Source organism: Bombina bombina, chromosome 6, assembly GCF_027579735.1.
Source record: "Bombina bombina isolate aBomBom1 chromosome 6, aBomBom1.pri, whole genome shotgun sequence".
In the NCBI taxonomy this organism is placed as follows: Eukaryota; Metazoa; Chordata; class Amphibia; order Anura; family Bombinatoridae; genus Bombina; species Bombina bombina.
The window spans coordinates 1,051,547,949-1,051,563,467 of record NC_069504.1 but is presented as its reverse complement, the minus strand read 5'-3'; the positions used below and the strand labels follow the sequence as shown (position 1 = coordinate 1,051,563,467).

Below are 15,519 nucleotides of genomic sequence, written 5' to 3'. Positions count from 1 at the left end.
AGGGGTCAGATTAGGGGATAGATCAGGTAGATGGCGGCGGTGTAAGGGGTTCACATTAGGGGATAGATAAGGTAGATGGCGGCGGTTTTAGGGGTTCACATTAGGGGATAGATCAGTTAGATAGTGGCGGTTTTAGGGGTTCACATTAGGGGATAGATCAGTTAGATGGTGGCGGTTTTAGGGGTTCACATTAGGGGATAGATCAGTTAGATGGTGGCGGTTTTAGGGGTTCACATTAGGGGATAGATCAGTTAGATGGTGGCGGTTTTAGGGGTTCACATTAGGGGATAGATCAGTTAGATGGTGGCGGTTTTAGGGGCTCACAGTAGGGGGTTAGTTTATGTAGATGGCGGCGGGGTCCGGGAGCGGCGGTTTAGGGGTTAAATACTTTATTAGGGATCGCGGTTGACAGGTAGATAGACATTGCGCATGCGTTAGGTGTTAGGTTTTATTTTGCAGGTAGTTTAGGTAGTTACGGGGCTCCAATAGTCAGCGTAAGGCTTCTTACGGCTGCTTTTTGTGGCGAGGTGAAAATGGAGTAAGATTGGAGTAAGTCCTTACGCTGTATATTGGTTACCAAACTGCGCGGGTTTGGTATACCTGTCTATGGCCCAAAAAACTACGGGCGACAGCAGAAATATACGAGCGTAACTTCTAGGTTACGCCGTATATAGGATACCAAACCCGAGCAGATTTTGGCATCGCCGGCTTTTGCGGGAGCGACGATTTATATCGGATCGAGCCCCAAGAGTCTTCCTGAAATCCTTAGAAGCCTCAACATAGTATTTCAAAGCCCTTACCATATCCAAAGAGTGCAACGATTTTTCAAGCAAATTCTTAGGATTCGGACACAAGGAGGGAACAACAAATTTCTTGGATTTATTTCAACTTGAAGATGGCTTCCAATTGGAGCCAGGGTCCTTAGGGGAAGGAGTGGTTTTCTGTTCTCTATTCTGACGAAAGGAACAAAACCAATTAGAAACTTTAGATTTACCCTTAGACTTTTTATCTTGGGGCAAAAAAACTCCCTTCCCCCAGTGATAGTGGAAATAATAGAGTCCAACTGAGAACCAATTAAATTATTATCCTGGAAAGATAGAGATAGTAATCTAGATTTAGATACCATGTCAGCATTCCATGATTTAAGCCATAAAGCTCTTCTAGCCAGAGACATAGATTTAACATTAATCTTGACGATATCAAAAATAGCATCACAGATAAAATGATTAGCATGTTTAAGCAAACGAACAATGCTAGTCAAATCAGGATCTGTTTCCTGATGTGCTAAACTATCCAACCAAAAATTTGATGCAGCCGCAACATCAGCCATAGAAATGGCAGGCCTGAGAATATAGCCAGAATGTAAATAAGTTTTCCTTAGATAAGATTCAATCTTCCTATCTAAAGGATCCTTAAAAGAAGTACTATCTTCCATAGGAATAGTAGTACGTTTGGCAAAAGTAGAAATAGCCCCATTAACCTTAGGGACTTTTTCCCAAAACTCCAAATTAGCCACTGGTAAAGGATATAACTTCTTAAACCTAGAAGAAGGATTAAAAAAGCACCAGGCTTAGACCATTCTTTAGCAATCACATCAGAAACCACATCTGGAACAGGAAAAACCTCAGGAGTACTCACAGAAGGTTTAAAAACAGAATTTAAATGTTTACTGGTTTTGTTATCAAGAGGATCAGACTCCACAATACCCAAAGGAACCAATACTTCTTTCAACAAAGACAGAATATATTCAATCTTAAAAAGATAAGAAGACTTATCAATTTCAAATGTCTGAAGTAGGAGCTTCTGAAGCAGAGAGATCCTCTTCAGAGGAGGATATTTCAATATGTTATCGGTCATCACAAATTTCATCAGTTTTATGAGAAGTTTTAAAAGACCTTTTACGTTTATTATTAGAAGGTGGAAAAGCAGACATAGCCTTCTGTACTGCATCAGCAGTATAAATTTTTATAACAACAGGGATAACATGTACATTAGATGTTGAGGGAACAACAGGTGCTGTACTAGTACTAATAGAAATATTATCAGCATGCAAAAGCTTATCATGACAACTGTTACATAATATAGCTGGAGATATAATCTCAGCTTGCTTACAACAGATACACTTAGCTTTGGTAGAACTGTGATCAGGCAGCATGGTTCCTATAGTAGCTACTGAGACAGGATCAGACAGAGACATCTTGCAAAATGTAAAAAAAACATTTAAACAAAATATCCAATTTCCTCATATAGCAGTTTCAGGAATGGGAAAAAATGCATATGCTAAATAAGCAGAAAAGAAAACCGCATAGCCCTCTAGAATATAAAGAGAGCAGGGAGCATAAAGGAAGTGGGGTAATATAACCAAAAAATATATATTTGGCGCCAAGTATGACGCACAACGCATTTTTTGGCGCCAAACAACATCCGGAAATGACGCAACTTGCGTCATAACAAGTGCGACTTTGTGCAAAACAAACTAACTTCAATAAAGACGAAGGAAATGATGAAACTTGCGACACTATAGACACAAATGTGCGGCAAAAAATGTTTGCACCAAAAATTACGCAATAAACAACAGCATTTTGCGCCCTCGCAAACCTCATGGCAAATATAAGTAAATACATATATTTAGAACTTTATATTAAAACATAAAGCACCAAACATAGCTGAGAGTGTCTTAAATAATGATACATACTTACCGAAGACACCCATCCACATATAGCAGACAGCCAAATCAGTAATGAAAACTATCAGCAGAGGTAATGGTATAAGAGTATATCGTCGATCTGAAAAGGGAAGTATCAGATTAATCCCTACGACCGATAACAGAGAACCCTTGAAAAGATTTCCCATGAGTGAAACCATGAAAATCAACAGGCAATACTCTCTTCTTGTCCCTCTGACAAACACTGTACTCTGAGAGGAATTGGGCTTCAGAATGCTTAGAAGCGCTTATCATAGAAGAAATCATAAAAATCAAGCACAAACCTACTTCACCACCTCCATAGGAGGCAAAGTTTGTAAAACTGAAGTATGTGTGTGGTGAGGGGTGTATTTATAGGCATTTTGAGGTTTGGAAACTTTGCCCCCTCCTAGTAGGAATGCATATCCCATACGTCACTAGCTCATGGACTCTTTCCATTTACATAAAAGAAATATCCCCATCTATATAAATATCACCAATCAGGGGAGAAAGGTTACTAGTCCTCTAAATATTAAAGATAGAAAAACCAAATTTTTGCACTAGTCTACTGCAATTTCTTACTAGCCCGTGACTAGTAGAAACTTCCAGCCTTGTATAAGTGTGCTTGTATATGTGTATATATGGCTTGCACTAATATAGATCAGTCTAAACGTTTCACAAACAGATGTCAGACTTTAACAAAACTGGTGGCATTTTCACCTAAGTCTTTATACCAAGACAATGGCACAAAAAAGACCAAGTAACAGATGTAAGCAATAAAGCATGTAGATCAGCAGTAAGAATAAATGAGCAAGAATGAAAAGGATGACATTATGAGAACTGTAGAAGACAACGACATAGGTTAACTAAGGAGAATTCAATATATACATAATCTAAATATTAATTTGGATGTGGGTACTAAGGGTACATACTCTGTATAAATAGGCACATTTACAAGAACTTGCTAATAGCGCTTTGTAGCTTCAGCTCGCCTATCAGCGTGTGAACACAAGTGCTGGACACACCTCTTTTTCAGACAGGTCTCCTTGTAATGTGCTGACTTTTTCCTTTAAGTCCTTCAATTCCTTTTTGAGGGATTCTACTTCTTCCAGTTTTTCTCTCTCATCTCTGTCCCTCTGCTCTTTTAGGCGCTCAATGATTCTCTCCTGCAAGACACAGCAAATGCTAAGAATTAGATTTATTATTATGTACATGACCAGTGTCTCAGTGCAGCATTAGTACACGTGTTGCCTCAGTGCAGCATTACTACACGTGCTGGCTCAGTGTCTCAGTGCAGCATTACTACACGTGGTGGCCCAGTGTATCAGTGTAGCATCACTACACGTGCTGGCTCAGTGTCTCAGTGCAGCATTACTACACGTGGTGGCTCAGTGTCTCAGTGCAGCATTACTACACGTGGTGGCCCAGTGTCTCAGTGTAGCATCACTACACGTGCTGGCTCAGTGTCTCAGTGCAGCATTACTACACGTGGTGGCTCAGTGTCTCAGTGCAGCATTACTACACGTGTTGGCTCAGTGCAGCATTACTACACGTGGTGGCCCAGTGTCTCAGTGTAGCATCACTACACGTGTTGGCTCAGTGTCTCAGTGCAGCATCACTACACGTGTTGGCCCAGTGTCTCAGTGTAGCATCACTACACGTGTTGGCTCAGTGTCTCAGTGCAGCAGAATTACTACATGTGTTGGCTCAGTGTCTCAGTGCAGCAGAATTACTACATGTGTTGGCTCAGTGCAGCATTATTACACGTTTTGGCTCAGTGTCTCAGTGCAGCATTACTACACGTGTTGGTTCAGTGTCTCAGTGCAGCATTACTACACGTGTTGGCTCAGTATCACAGTGCAGCAGCATTACTACACGTGTTGGCTCAGTGTCTCAGTGCATCATTACTACACGTGTTGGCTAAGTGTCTCAGTGCAGCATTACTACACGTGCTGGCTCAGTGTCTCAGTGCAGCATTACTACACGTGCTGGCTCAGTGTCTCAGTGCAGCATTACTACACGTGCTGGCTCAGTGTCTCAGTGCAGCATTACTACACGTGCTGGCTCAGTGTCTCAGTGCAGTATTACTACACGTGTTGGCTCAGTATCACAGTGCAGCAGCATTACTACACGTGTTGGCTCAGTGTCTCAGTGCATCATTACTACACGTGTTGGCTAAGTGTCTCAGTGCAGCATTACTACACGTGTTGGCTCAGTGTCTCAGTGCAGCATTACTACACATGTTGGCTCAGTATCACAGTGCAGCAGCATTACTACACGTGTTGGCTCAGTGTCTCAGTGCAGCATTACTACACATGTTGGCTCAGTATCACAGTGCAGCAGCATTACTACACGTGTTGGCTCAGTGTCTCAGTGCAGCATTACTACACGTGTTGGCTCAGTGTCTCAGTGCAGCAGCATTACTACACGTGTTGGCTCAGTGTCTCAGTGCAACACTACTACACGCGTTGGCTCAGTGTCTCAGTGCAGCATTACTACACGTGTTGGCTCAGTGTCTCAGTGCAGCAGCATTACTACACGTGTTGGCTCAGTGCAGCATTACTATACGGGTTGACTCAGTGTCTCAGTGCAGCATTACTACATGTGTTGGTTCAGTGTCTCAGTGCAGCATTACTACACGTGTTGGCTCAGTGTCTCAGTGCAGCATTACTACACGTGTTGGCTCAGTGTCTCAGTGCAGCATTACTACACGTGTTGGCTCAGTGTCTCAGTGCAGCATTACTACACGTGTTGGCTCAGTGTCTCAGTGCAGCATTACTACACGTGTTGGCTCAGTGTCTCAGTGCAGTATTACTACACGTGTTGGCTCAGTGTCTCAGTGCAGCATTACTACACGTGTTGGCTCAGTGTCTCAGTGCAGCATTACTACACGTGTTGGCTCAGTGTCTCAGTGCAGCATTACTACACGTGTTGTCTCAGTGCAGCATTACTACACGTGTTGGCTCAGTGTCTCAGTGCAGCATTACTACACGTGTTGACTCAGTGTCTCAGTGCAGCATTACTACACGTGTTGACTCAGTGTCTCAGTGAAGCAGCAGTACTACACGTGTTGGTTCAGTGTCTCAGTGAAGCAGCATTACTACACGTGTTGGCTCAGTGTCTCAGTGAAGCAGCATTACTACACGTGTTGGCTCAGTACAGCATTACTACACTTGTTGGATCGGAGTCTCAGTGCAGCATTACTACACGTGCTGGCTCAGTGTCTCAGTGCAGCATTACTATACGGGTTGTCTCAGTGTCTCAGTGCAGCATTACTACATGTGTTGGTTCAGTGTCTCAGTGCAGCATTAATACACGTGTTGGCCCAGTGTCTCAGTGCAGCATTACTACATGTGTTGTCTCAGTGCAGGATTACTACGCATGTTGTCTCAGTGCAACATTACTACACGTGTTGCCTCAGTGCAGCATTAATACATGTGTTGGCCCAGTGTCTCAGTGCAGCATTACTATACGTGTTGGCTCAGTGTTTCAGTGCAGCATTACTACACGTGTTGCCTCAGTGCAGCATTACTACACGTGTTGTCTCAGTGCAGCATTACTAAATGTGTTGTCTCAGTGCAGCATTACTACACGTGTTGTCTCAGTGCAGCATTACTACACGTGTTGTCTCAATGCAGCATTACTACACGTGTTGTCTCAGTGCAGCATTACTACACGTGTTGGCTCAGTGCAGCATTACTATATGGGTTGTCTCAGTGCTACTACACGTGTTGGCTCAGTGTCTCAGTGCAGCATTACTACATGTGTTGGTTCAGTGTCTCAGTGCAGTATTACTACACGTGTTGTCTCAGTGCAGCATTAATACACATGTTGGCTCAGTGTCTCAGTGCAGCATTACTATACGGGTTGTCTCAGTGCTACTACACGTGTTGGCTCAGTGCAGCATTAATACACGTATTGGGTCAGTGTCTCTGTGCAGCATTATTACACGTGTTGGCCCAGTGTCTCAGTGCGGCATTACTACACATGTTGTCTCAGTGCAGCATTACTACACGTGTTGTCTCAGTGCAGCATTACTACACGTGTTGTCTCAGTGCAGCATTACTACACGTGTTGTCTCAGTGCAGCATTACTACACGTGTTGTCTCAGTGCAGCAATACTACACGTGTTGTCTCAGTGCAGCAATACTACACGTGTTGTCTCAGTGCAGCAATACTACACGTGTTGTCTCAGTGCAGCATTACTACACGTGTTGTCTCAGTGCAGCATTACTACACGTGTTGTCTCAGTGCAGCATTACTACACGTGTTGTCTCAGTGCAGCATTACTACACGTGTTGTCTCAGTGCAGCATTACTACACGTGTTGTCTCAGTGCAGCATTACTACACGTGTTGTCTCAGTGCAGCATTACTACACGTGTTGTCTCAGTGCAGCATTACTACACGTGTTGTCTCAGTGCAGCATTACTACACGTGTTGTCTCAGTGCAGCATTACTACACGTGTTGTCTCAGTGCAGCATTACTACACGTGTTGTCTCAGTGCAGCATTACTACACGTGTTGTCTCAGTGCAGCATTACTACACGTGTTGTCTCAGTGCAGCATTACTACACGTGTTGTCTCAGTGCAGCATTACTACACGTGTTGTCTCAGTGTAGCATTACTACACGTGTTGTCTCAGTGTAGCATTACTACACGTGTTGTCTCAGTGTAGCATTACTACACGTGTTGTCTCAGTGTAGCATTACTACACGTGTTGTCTCAGTGCAGCATTACTACACGTGTTGGCTCAGTACAGCATTACTACACTTGTTGGATCGGAGTCTCAGTGCAGCATTACTACACGTGTTGGCTCAGTGTCTCAGTGCAGCATTACTATACGGGTTGTCTCAGTGTCTCAGTGCAGCATTACTACATGTGTTGGTTCAGTGTCTCAGTGCAGCATTAATACACGTGTTGGCCCAGTGTCTCAGTGCAGCATTACTACATGTGTTGTCTCAGTGCAGGATTACTACACATGTTGTCTCAGTGCAACATTACTACACGTGTTGTCTCAGTGTAGCATTACTACACGTGTTGTCTCAGTGTAGCATTACTACACGTGTTGTCTCAGTGTAGCATTACTACACGTGTTGTCTCAGTGTAGCATTACTACACGTGTTGTCTCAGTGCAGCATTACTACACGTGTTGTCTCAGTACAGCATTACTACACTTGTTGGATCGGAGTCTCAGTGCAGCATTACTACACGTGTTGTCTCAGTGCAGCATTACTACACGTGTTGTCTCAGTGCAGCAATACTACACTTGTTGTCTCAGTGCAGCATTACTACACGTGTTGTCTCAGTGCAGCATTACTACACGTGTTGTCTCAGTGCAGCATTACTACACGTGTTGTCTCAGTGCAGCATTACTACACGTGTTGTCTCAGTGTAGCATTACTACACGTGTTGTCTCAGTGTAGCATTACTACATGTGTTGTCTCAGTGTAGCATTACTACACGTGTTGTCTCAGTGTAGCATTACTACACGTGTTGTCTCAGTGCAGCATTACTACACGTGTTGGCTCAGTACAGCATTACTACACTTGTTGGATCGGAGTCTCAGTGCAGCATTACTACACGTGTTGTCTCAGTGCAGCATTACTACACGTGTTGTCTCAGTGCAGCATTACTACACGTGTTGTCTCAGTGCAGCATTACTACACGTGTTGTCTCAGTGCAGCATTACTACACGTGTTGTCTCAGTGCAGCATTACTACACGTGTTGTCTCAGTGCAGCATTACTACACGTGTTGTCTCAGTGTCTCAGTGAAGCAGCAGTACTACACGTGTTGGTTCAGTGTCTCAGTGAAGCAGCATTACTACACGTGTTGGCTCAGTGTCTCAGTGAAGCAGCATTACTACACGTGTTGGCTCAGTACAGCATTACTACACTTGTTGGATCGGAGTCTCAGTGCAGCATTACTACACGTGCTGGCTCAGTGTCTCAGTGCAGCAGCATTACTACACGTGTTGGCTCAGTACAGCATTACTACACTTGTTGGATCGGAGTCTCAGTGCAGCATTACTACACGTGCTGGCTCAGTGTCTCAGTGCAGCATTACTATACGGGTTGTCTCAGTGTCTCAGTGCAGCATTACTACATGTGTTGGTTCAGTGTCTCAGTGCAGCATTAATACACGTGTTGGCTCAGTGTCTCAGTGCAGCATTACTACACGTGTTGACTCAGTGTCTCAGTGCAGCATTACTACACGTGTTGACTCAGTGTCTCAGTGAAGCAGCAGTACTACACGTGTTGGTTCAGTGTCTCAGTGAAGCAGCATTACTACACGTGTTGGCTCAGTGTCTCAGTGAAGCAGCATTACTACACGTGTTGGCTCAGTACAGCATTACTACACTTGTTGGATCGGAGTCTCAGTGCAGCATTACTACACGTGCTGGCTCAGTGTCTCAGTGCAGCATTACTATACGGGTTGTCTCAGTGTCTCAGTGCAGCATTACTACATGTGTTGGTTCAGTGTCTCAGTGCAGCATTAATACACGTGTTGGCCCAGTGTCTCAGTGCAGCATTACTACATGTGTTGTCTCAGTGCAGGATTACTACGCATGTTGTCTCAGTGCAACATTACTACACGTGTTGCCTCAGTGCAGCATTAATACATGTGTTGGCCCAGTGTCTCAGTGCAGCATTACTATACGTGTTGGCTCAGTGTTTCAGTGCAGCATTACTACACGTGTTGCCTCAGTGCAGCATTACTACACGTGTTGTCTCAGTGCAGCATTACTAAATGTGTTGTCTCAGTGCAGCATTACTACACGTGTTGTCTCAGTGCAGCATTACTACACGTGTTGTCTCAATGCAGCATTACTACACGTGTTGTCTCAATGCAGCATTACTACACGTGTTGTCTCAGTGCAGCATTACTACACGTGTTGGCTCAGTGCAGCATTACTATATGGGTTGTCTCAGTGCTACTACACGTGTTGGTTCAGTGTCTCAGTGCAGTATTACTACACGTGTTGTCTCAGTGCAGCATTAATACACATGTTGGCTCAGTGTCTCAGTGCAGCATTACTATACGGGTTGTCTCAGTGCTACTACACGTGTTGGCTCAGTGCAGCATTAATACACGTATTGGGTCAGTGTCTCTGTGCAGCATTATTACACGTGTTGGCCCAGTGTCTCAGTGCGGCATTACTACACATGTTGTCTCAGTGCAGCATTACTACACGTGTTGTCTCAGTGCAGCATTACTACACGTGTTGTCTCAGTGCAGCATTACTACACGTGTTGTCTCAGTGCAGCATTACTACACGTGTTGTCTCAGTGCAGCAATACTACACGTGTTGTCTCAGTGCAGCAATACTACACGTGTTGTCTCAGTGCAGCAATACTACACGTGTTGTCTCAGTGCAGCATTACTACACGTGTTGTCTCAGTGCAGCATTACTACACGTGTTGTCTCAGTGCAGCATTACTACACGTGTTGTCTCAGTGCAGCATTACTACACGTGTTGTCTCAGTGCAGCATTACTACACGTGTTGTCTCAGTGCAGCATTACTACACGTGTTGTCTCAGTGCAGCATTACTACACGTGTTGTCTCAGTGCAGCATTACTACACGTGTTGTCTCAGTGCAGCATTACTACACGTGTTGTCTCAGTGCAGCATTACTACACGTGTTGTCTCAGTGCAGCATTACTACACGTGTTGTCTCAGTGCAGCATTACTACACGTGTTGTCTCAGTGCAGCATTACTACACGTGTTGTCTCAGTGCAGCATTACTACACGTGTTGTCTCAGTGCAGCATTACTACACGTGTTGTCTCAGTGCAGCATTACTACACGTGTTGTCTCAGTGTAGCATTACTACACGTGTTGTCTCAGTGTAGCATTACTACACGTGTTGTCTCAGTGTAGCATTACTACACGTGTTGTCTCAGTGCAGCATTACTATACGGGTTGTCTCAGTGCTACTACACGTGTTGGCTCAGTGCAGCATTAATACACGTATTGGGTCAGTGTCTCTGTGCAGCATTATTACACGTGTTGGCCCAGTGTCTCAGTGCGGCATTACTACACATGTTGTCTCAGTGCAGCATTACTACACGTGTTGTCTCAGTGCAGCATTACTACACGTGTTGTCTCAGTGCAGCATTACTACACGTGTTGTCTCAGTGCAGCATTACTACACGTGTTGTCTCAGTGCAGCAATACTACACGTGTTGTCTCAGTGCAGCAATACTACACGTGTTGTCTCAGTGCAGCAATACTACACGTGTTGTCTCAGTGCAGCATTACTACACGTGTTGTCTCAGTGCAGCATTACTACACGTGTTGTCTCAGTGCAGCATTACTACACGTGTTGTCTCAGTGCAGCATTACTACACGTGTTGTCTCAGTGCAGCATTACTACACGTGTTGTCTCAGTGCAGCATTACTACACGTGTTGTCTCAGTGCAGCATTACTACACGTGTTGTCTCAGTGCAGCATTACTACACGTGTTGTCTCAGTGCAGCATTACTACACGTGTTGTCTCAGTGCAGCATTACTACACGTGTTGTCTCAGTGCAGCATTACTACACGTGTTGTCTCAGTGCAGCATTACTACACGTGTTGTCTCAGTGCAGCATTACTACACGTGTTGTCTCAGTGTAGCATTACTACACGTGTTGTCTCAGTGTAGCATTACTACACGTGTTGTCTCAGTGTAGCATTACTACACGTGTTGTCTCAGTGTAGCATTACTACACGTGTTGTCTCAGTGCAGCATTACTACACGTGTTGGCTCAGTACAGCATTACTACACTTGTTGGATCGGAGTCTCAGTGCAGCATTACTACACGTGTTGGCTCAGTGTCTCAGTGCAGCATTACTATACGGGTTGTCTCAGTGTCTCAGTGCAGCATTACTACATGTGTTGGTTCAGTGTCTCAGTGCAGCATTAATACACGTGTTGGCCCAGTGTCTCAGTGCAGCATTACTACATGTGTTGTCTCAGTGCAGGATTACTACACATGTTGTCTCAGTGCAACATTACTACACGTGTTGTCTCAGTGTAGCATTACTACACGTGTTGTCTCAGTGTAGCATTACTACACGTGTTGTCTCAGTGTAGCATTACTACACGTGTTGTCTCAGTGTAGCATTACTACACGTGTTGTCTCAGTGCAGCATTACTAAACGTGTTGTCTCAGTACAGCATTACTACACTTGTTGGATCGGAGTCTCAGTGCAGCATTACTACACGTGTTGTCTCAGTGCAGCATTACTACACGTGTTGTCTCAGTGCAGCAATACTACACTTGTTGTCTCAGTGCAGCATTACTACACGTGTTGTCTCAGTGCAGCATTACTACACGTGTTGTCTCAGTGCAGCATTACTACACGTGTTGTCTCAGTGCAGCATTACTACACGTGTTGTCTCAGTGTAGCATTACTACACGTGTTGTCTCAGTGTAGCATTACTACACGTGTTGTCTCAGTGTAGCATTACTACACGTGTTGTCTCAGTGTAGCATTACTACACGTGTTGTCTCAGTGTAGCATTACTACACGTGTTGTCTCAGTGCAGCATTACTACACGTGTTGGCTCAGTACAGCATTACTACACTTGTTGGATCGGAGTCTCAGTGCAGCATTACTACACGTGTTGTCTCAGTGCAGCATTACTACACGTGTTGTCTCAGTGCAGCATTACTACACGTGTTGTCTCAGTGCAGCATTACTACACGTGTTGTCTCAGTGCAGCATTACTACACGTGTTGTCTCAGTGCAGCATTACTACACGTGTTGTCTCAGTGCAGCATTACTACACGTGTTGTCTCAGTGCAGCATTACTACACGTGTTGTCTCAGTGCAGCATTACTACACGTGTTGTCTCAGTGCAGCATTACTACACGTGTTGTCTCAGTGCAGCATTACTACACGTGTTGTCTCAGTGCAGCATTACTACACGTGTTGTCTCAGTGCAGCATTACTACACGTGTTGTCTCAGTGCAGCATTACTACACGTGTTGTCTCAGTGTAGCATTACTACACGTGTTGTCTCAGTGTAGCATTACTACACGTGTTGTCTCAGTGTAGCATTACTACACGTGTTGTCTCAGTGTAGCATTACTACACGTGTTGTCTCAGTGTAGCATTACTACACGTGTTGTCTCAGTGCAGCATTACTACACGTGTTGTCTCAGTACAGCATTACTACACTTGTTGGATCGGAGTCTCAGTGCAGCATTACTACACGTGTTGGCTCAGTGTCTCAGTGCAGCATTACTATACGGGTTGTCTCAGTGTCTCAGTGCAGCATTACTTCATGTGTTGGTTCAGTGTCTCAGTGCAGCATTAATACACGTGTTGGCCCAGTGTCTCAGTGCAGCATTACTACATGTGTTGTCTCAGTGCAGGATTACTACACATGTTGTCTCAGTGCAACATTACTACACGTGTTGTCTCAGTGTAGCATTACTACACGTGTTGTCTCAGTGTAGCATTACTACACGTGTTGTCTCAGTGTAGCATTACTACACGTGTTGTCTCAGTGTAGCATTACTACACGTGTTGTCTCAGTGCAGCATTACTAAACGTGTTGTCTCAGTACAGCATTACTACACTTGTTGGATCGGAGTCTCAGTGCAGCATTACTACACGTGTTGTCTCAGTGCAGCATTACTACACGTGTTGTCTCAGTGCAGCAATACTACACTTGTTGTCTCAGTGCAGCATTACTACACGTGTTGTCTCAGTGCAGCATTACTACACGTGTTGTCTCAGTGCAGCATTACTACACGTGTTGTCTCAGTGCAGCATTACTACACGTGTTGTCTCAGTGTAGCATTACTACACGTGTTGTCTCAGTGTAGCATTACTACACGTGTTGTCTCAGTGTAGCATTACTACACGTGTTGTCTCAGTGTAGCATTACTACACGTGTTGTCTCAGTGTAGCATTACTACACGTGTTGTCTCAGTGCAGCATTACTACACGTGTTGGCTCAGTACAGCATTACTACACTTGTTGGATCGGAGTCTCAGTGCAGCATTACTACACGTGTTGGCTCAGTGTCTCAGTGCAGCATTACTATACGGGTTGTCTCAGTGTCTCAGTGCAGCATTACTACATGTGTTGGTTCAGTGTCTCAGTGCAGCATTAATACACGTGTTGGCCCAGTGTCTCAGTGCAGCATTACTACATGTGTTGTCTCAGTGCAGGATTACTACACATGTTGTCTCAGTGCAACATTACTACACGTGTTGCCTCAGTGCAGCATTAATACATGTGTTGGCCCAGTGTCTCAGTGCAGCATTACTATACGTGTTGGCTCAGTGTTTCAGTGCAGCATTACTACACGTGTTGCCTCAGTGCAGCATTACTACACGTGTTGTCTCAGTGCAGCATTACTAAATGTGTTGTCTCAGTGCAGCATTACTACACGTGTTGTCTCAGTGCAGCATTACTACACGTGTTGTCTCAATGCAGCATTACTACACGTGTTGTCTCAGTGCAGCATTACTACACGTGTTGGCTCAGTGCAGCATTACTATATGGGTTGTCTCAGGGCTACTACACGTGTTGGCTCAGTGTCTCAGTGCAGCATTACTACATGTGTTGGTTCAGTGTCTCAGTGCAGCATTACTATACGGGTTGTCTCAGTGCTACTACACGTGTTGGCTCAGTGACTCAAGGCAGAATTATTGCAGGTGTTGACAAAGTCTCAGTAGAGTGACTTTATGTTTTGTCACAGGTTCTCAAGGAAGTGTCCCTACTGGTGATGGGCTATGAACTCAGGACACTGTGACACAGAATTTGATGGACCAGATAAAACATGTTCCAGAGTGGCTACAGACACAAGCAAGATATTGTGTGAGGTTCCTGCACAAGGCCACACTCACCTTCTCAGCAAGGGCTTCCTCTAGCGTGGTCAGAGCAGTGTCTGTGTTGGAAGTATCGGCCTGTAGGGATTTCACACGCTCCTTTAGGCTGCTTAGCTGCTTTTCCTTATCCCGCAGCTGCTCCTGAAGATTTTCAATCTGGGAAAGACAAAATGCAATACCAAATAAATAACGGCATCATTATGCAATTTGATAGATAAAGTGTAATAATAGCCAAGATTCTGGCATATTTTATTAATTAGTGACATTTTAACTGTGTTCTCAATTTAAGTGTCTATTTCATACCCACAGGGGTACAACTAGCTAATAAATTTGCTTTACATTTGGCCAACATAGTTTAACATATTTCAGAGCTCAGGATAACAACCATGTTTCTACATTGTCTATAACTACTTAAATGGATAGAAACGTCAAAATTGAAATGTGCATGATGCATTTAATTTTATATAGAAACATTTCCACTATACTTCCAGTAACAAAAATGATTTTTATCAAATATTTTAAAAGCAATTACTGTTTTTCAGTGGCATACGCACATATGCTGTGGGTTAACGGTGCATCAGCATTCATACACCACACCTTGTTAGAAAGACACCTTGTATGACACAAATTAAGTCTCCACTGACGCAATACACACCATGGCAGCTCTCTGAGCAGGCATGGTGTTTGAATCCTGATTCTCTAGCAACACAATGCATACCTACAAATGCCACTGAAACAGTAATCTCTTATTAAAAGCACTTTTCCTAATGGAAGTATATAAAAAAAGCTATTTAAGACTGAAATAAGTTCACACACATTATAATTTTGACCTTTTTATCCCTTAAAGTTAAATGTGTGTGATCACAAATATGTGGGTTTTATCCCCAGGCTTTTGTTTTATTTGTGCTACAGTCAGTCATTCATCTACCATACTAGAGACTCTCTTAATAGAATGGAACACCCACAATTTTCAGAGGTACGTTACAGTAAATACATGTA

General features: G+C 44.0%; 1 protein-coding gene across 4 annotated transcripts in view; it reads right to left on the bottom strand.

The window, feature by feature from the left end:
- ERC1 (ELKS/RAB6-interacting/CAST family member 1) overlaps window positions 1-15,519 on the bottom strand; it is an 871,748-nt gene that overhangs the window by 543,405 nt on the left and 312,824 nt on the right. For all 4 annotated transcript variants that reach the window (XM_053718843.1, XM_053718844.1, XM_053718845.1 and 1 more), the window contains 2 exons: window positions 14,539-14,676; window positions 3,709-3,849 (listed from right to left, as the gene is read on the bottom strand). In XM_053718843.1, the coding sequence (XP_053574818.1) occupies window positions 3,709-3,849; window positions 14,539-14,676 (279 nt within the window). The remainder of the gene's footprint in view (window positions 1-3,708; window positions 3,850-14,538; window positions 14,677-15,519) is intronic.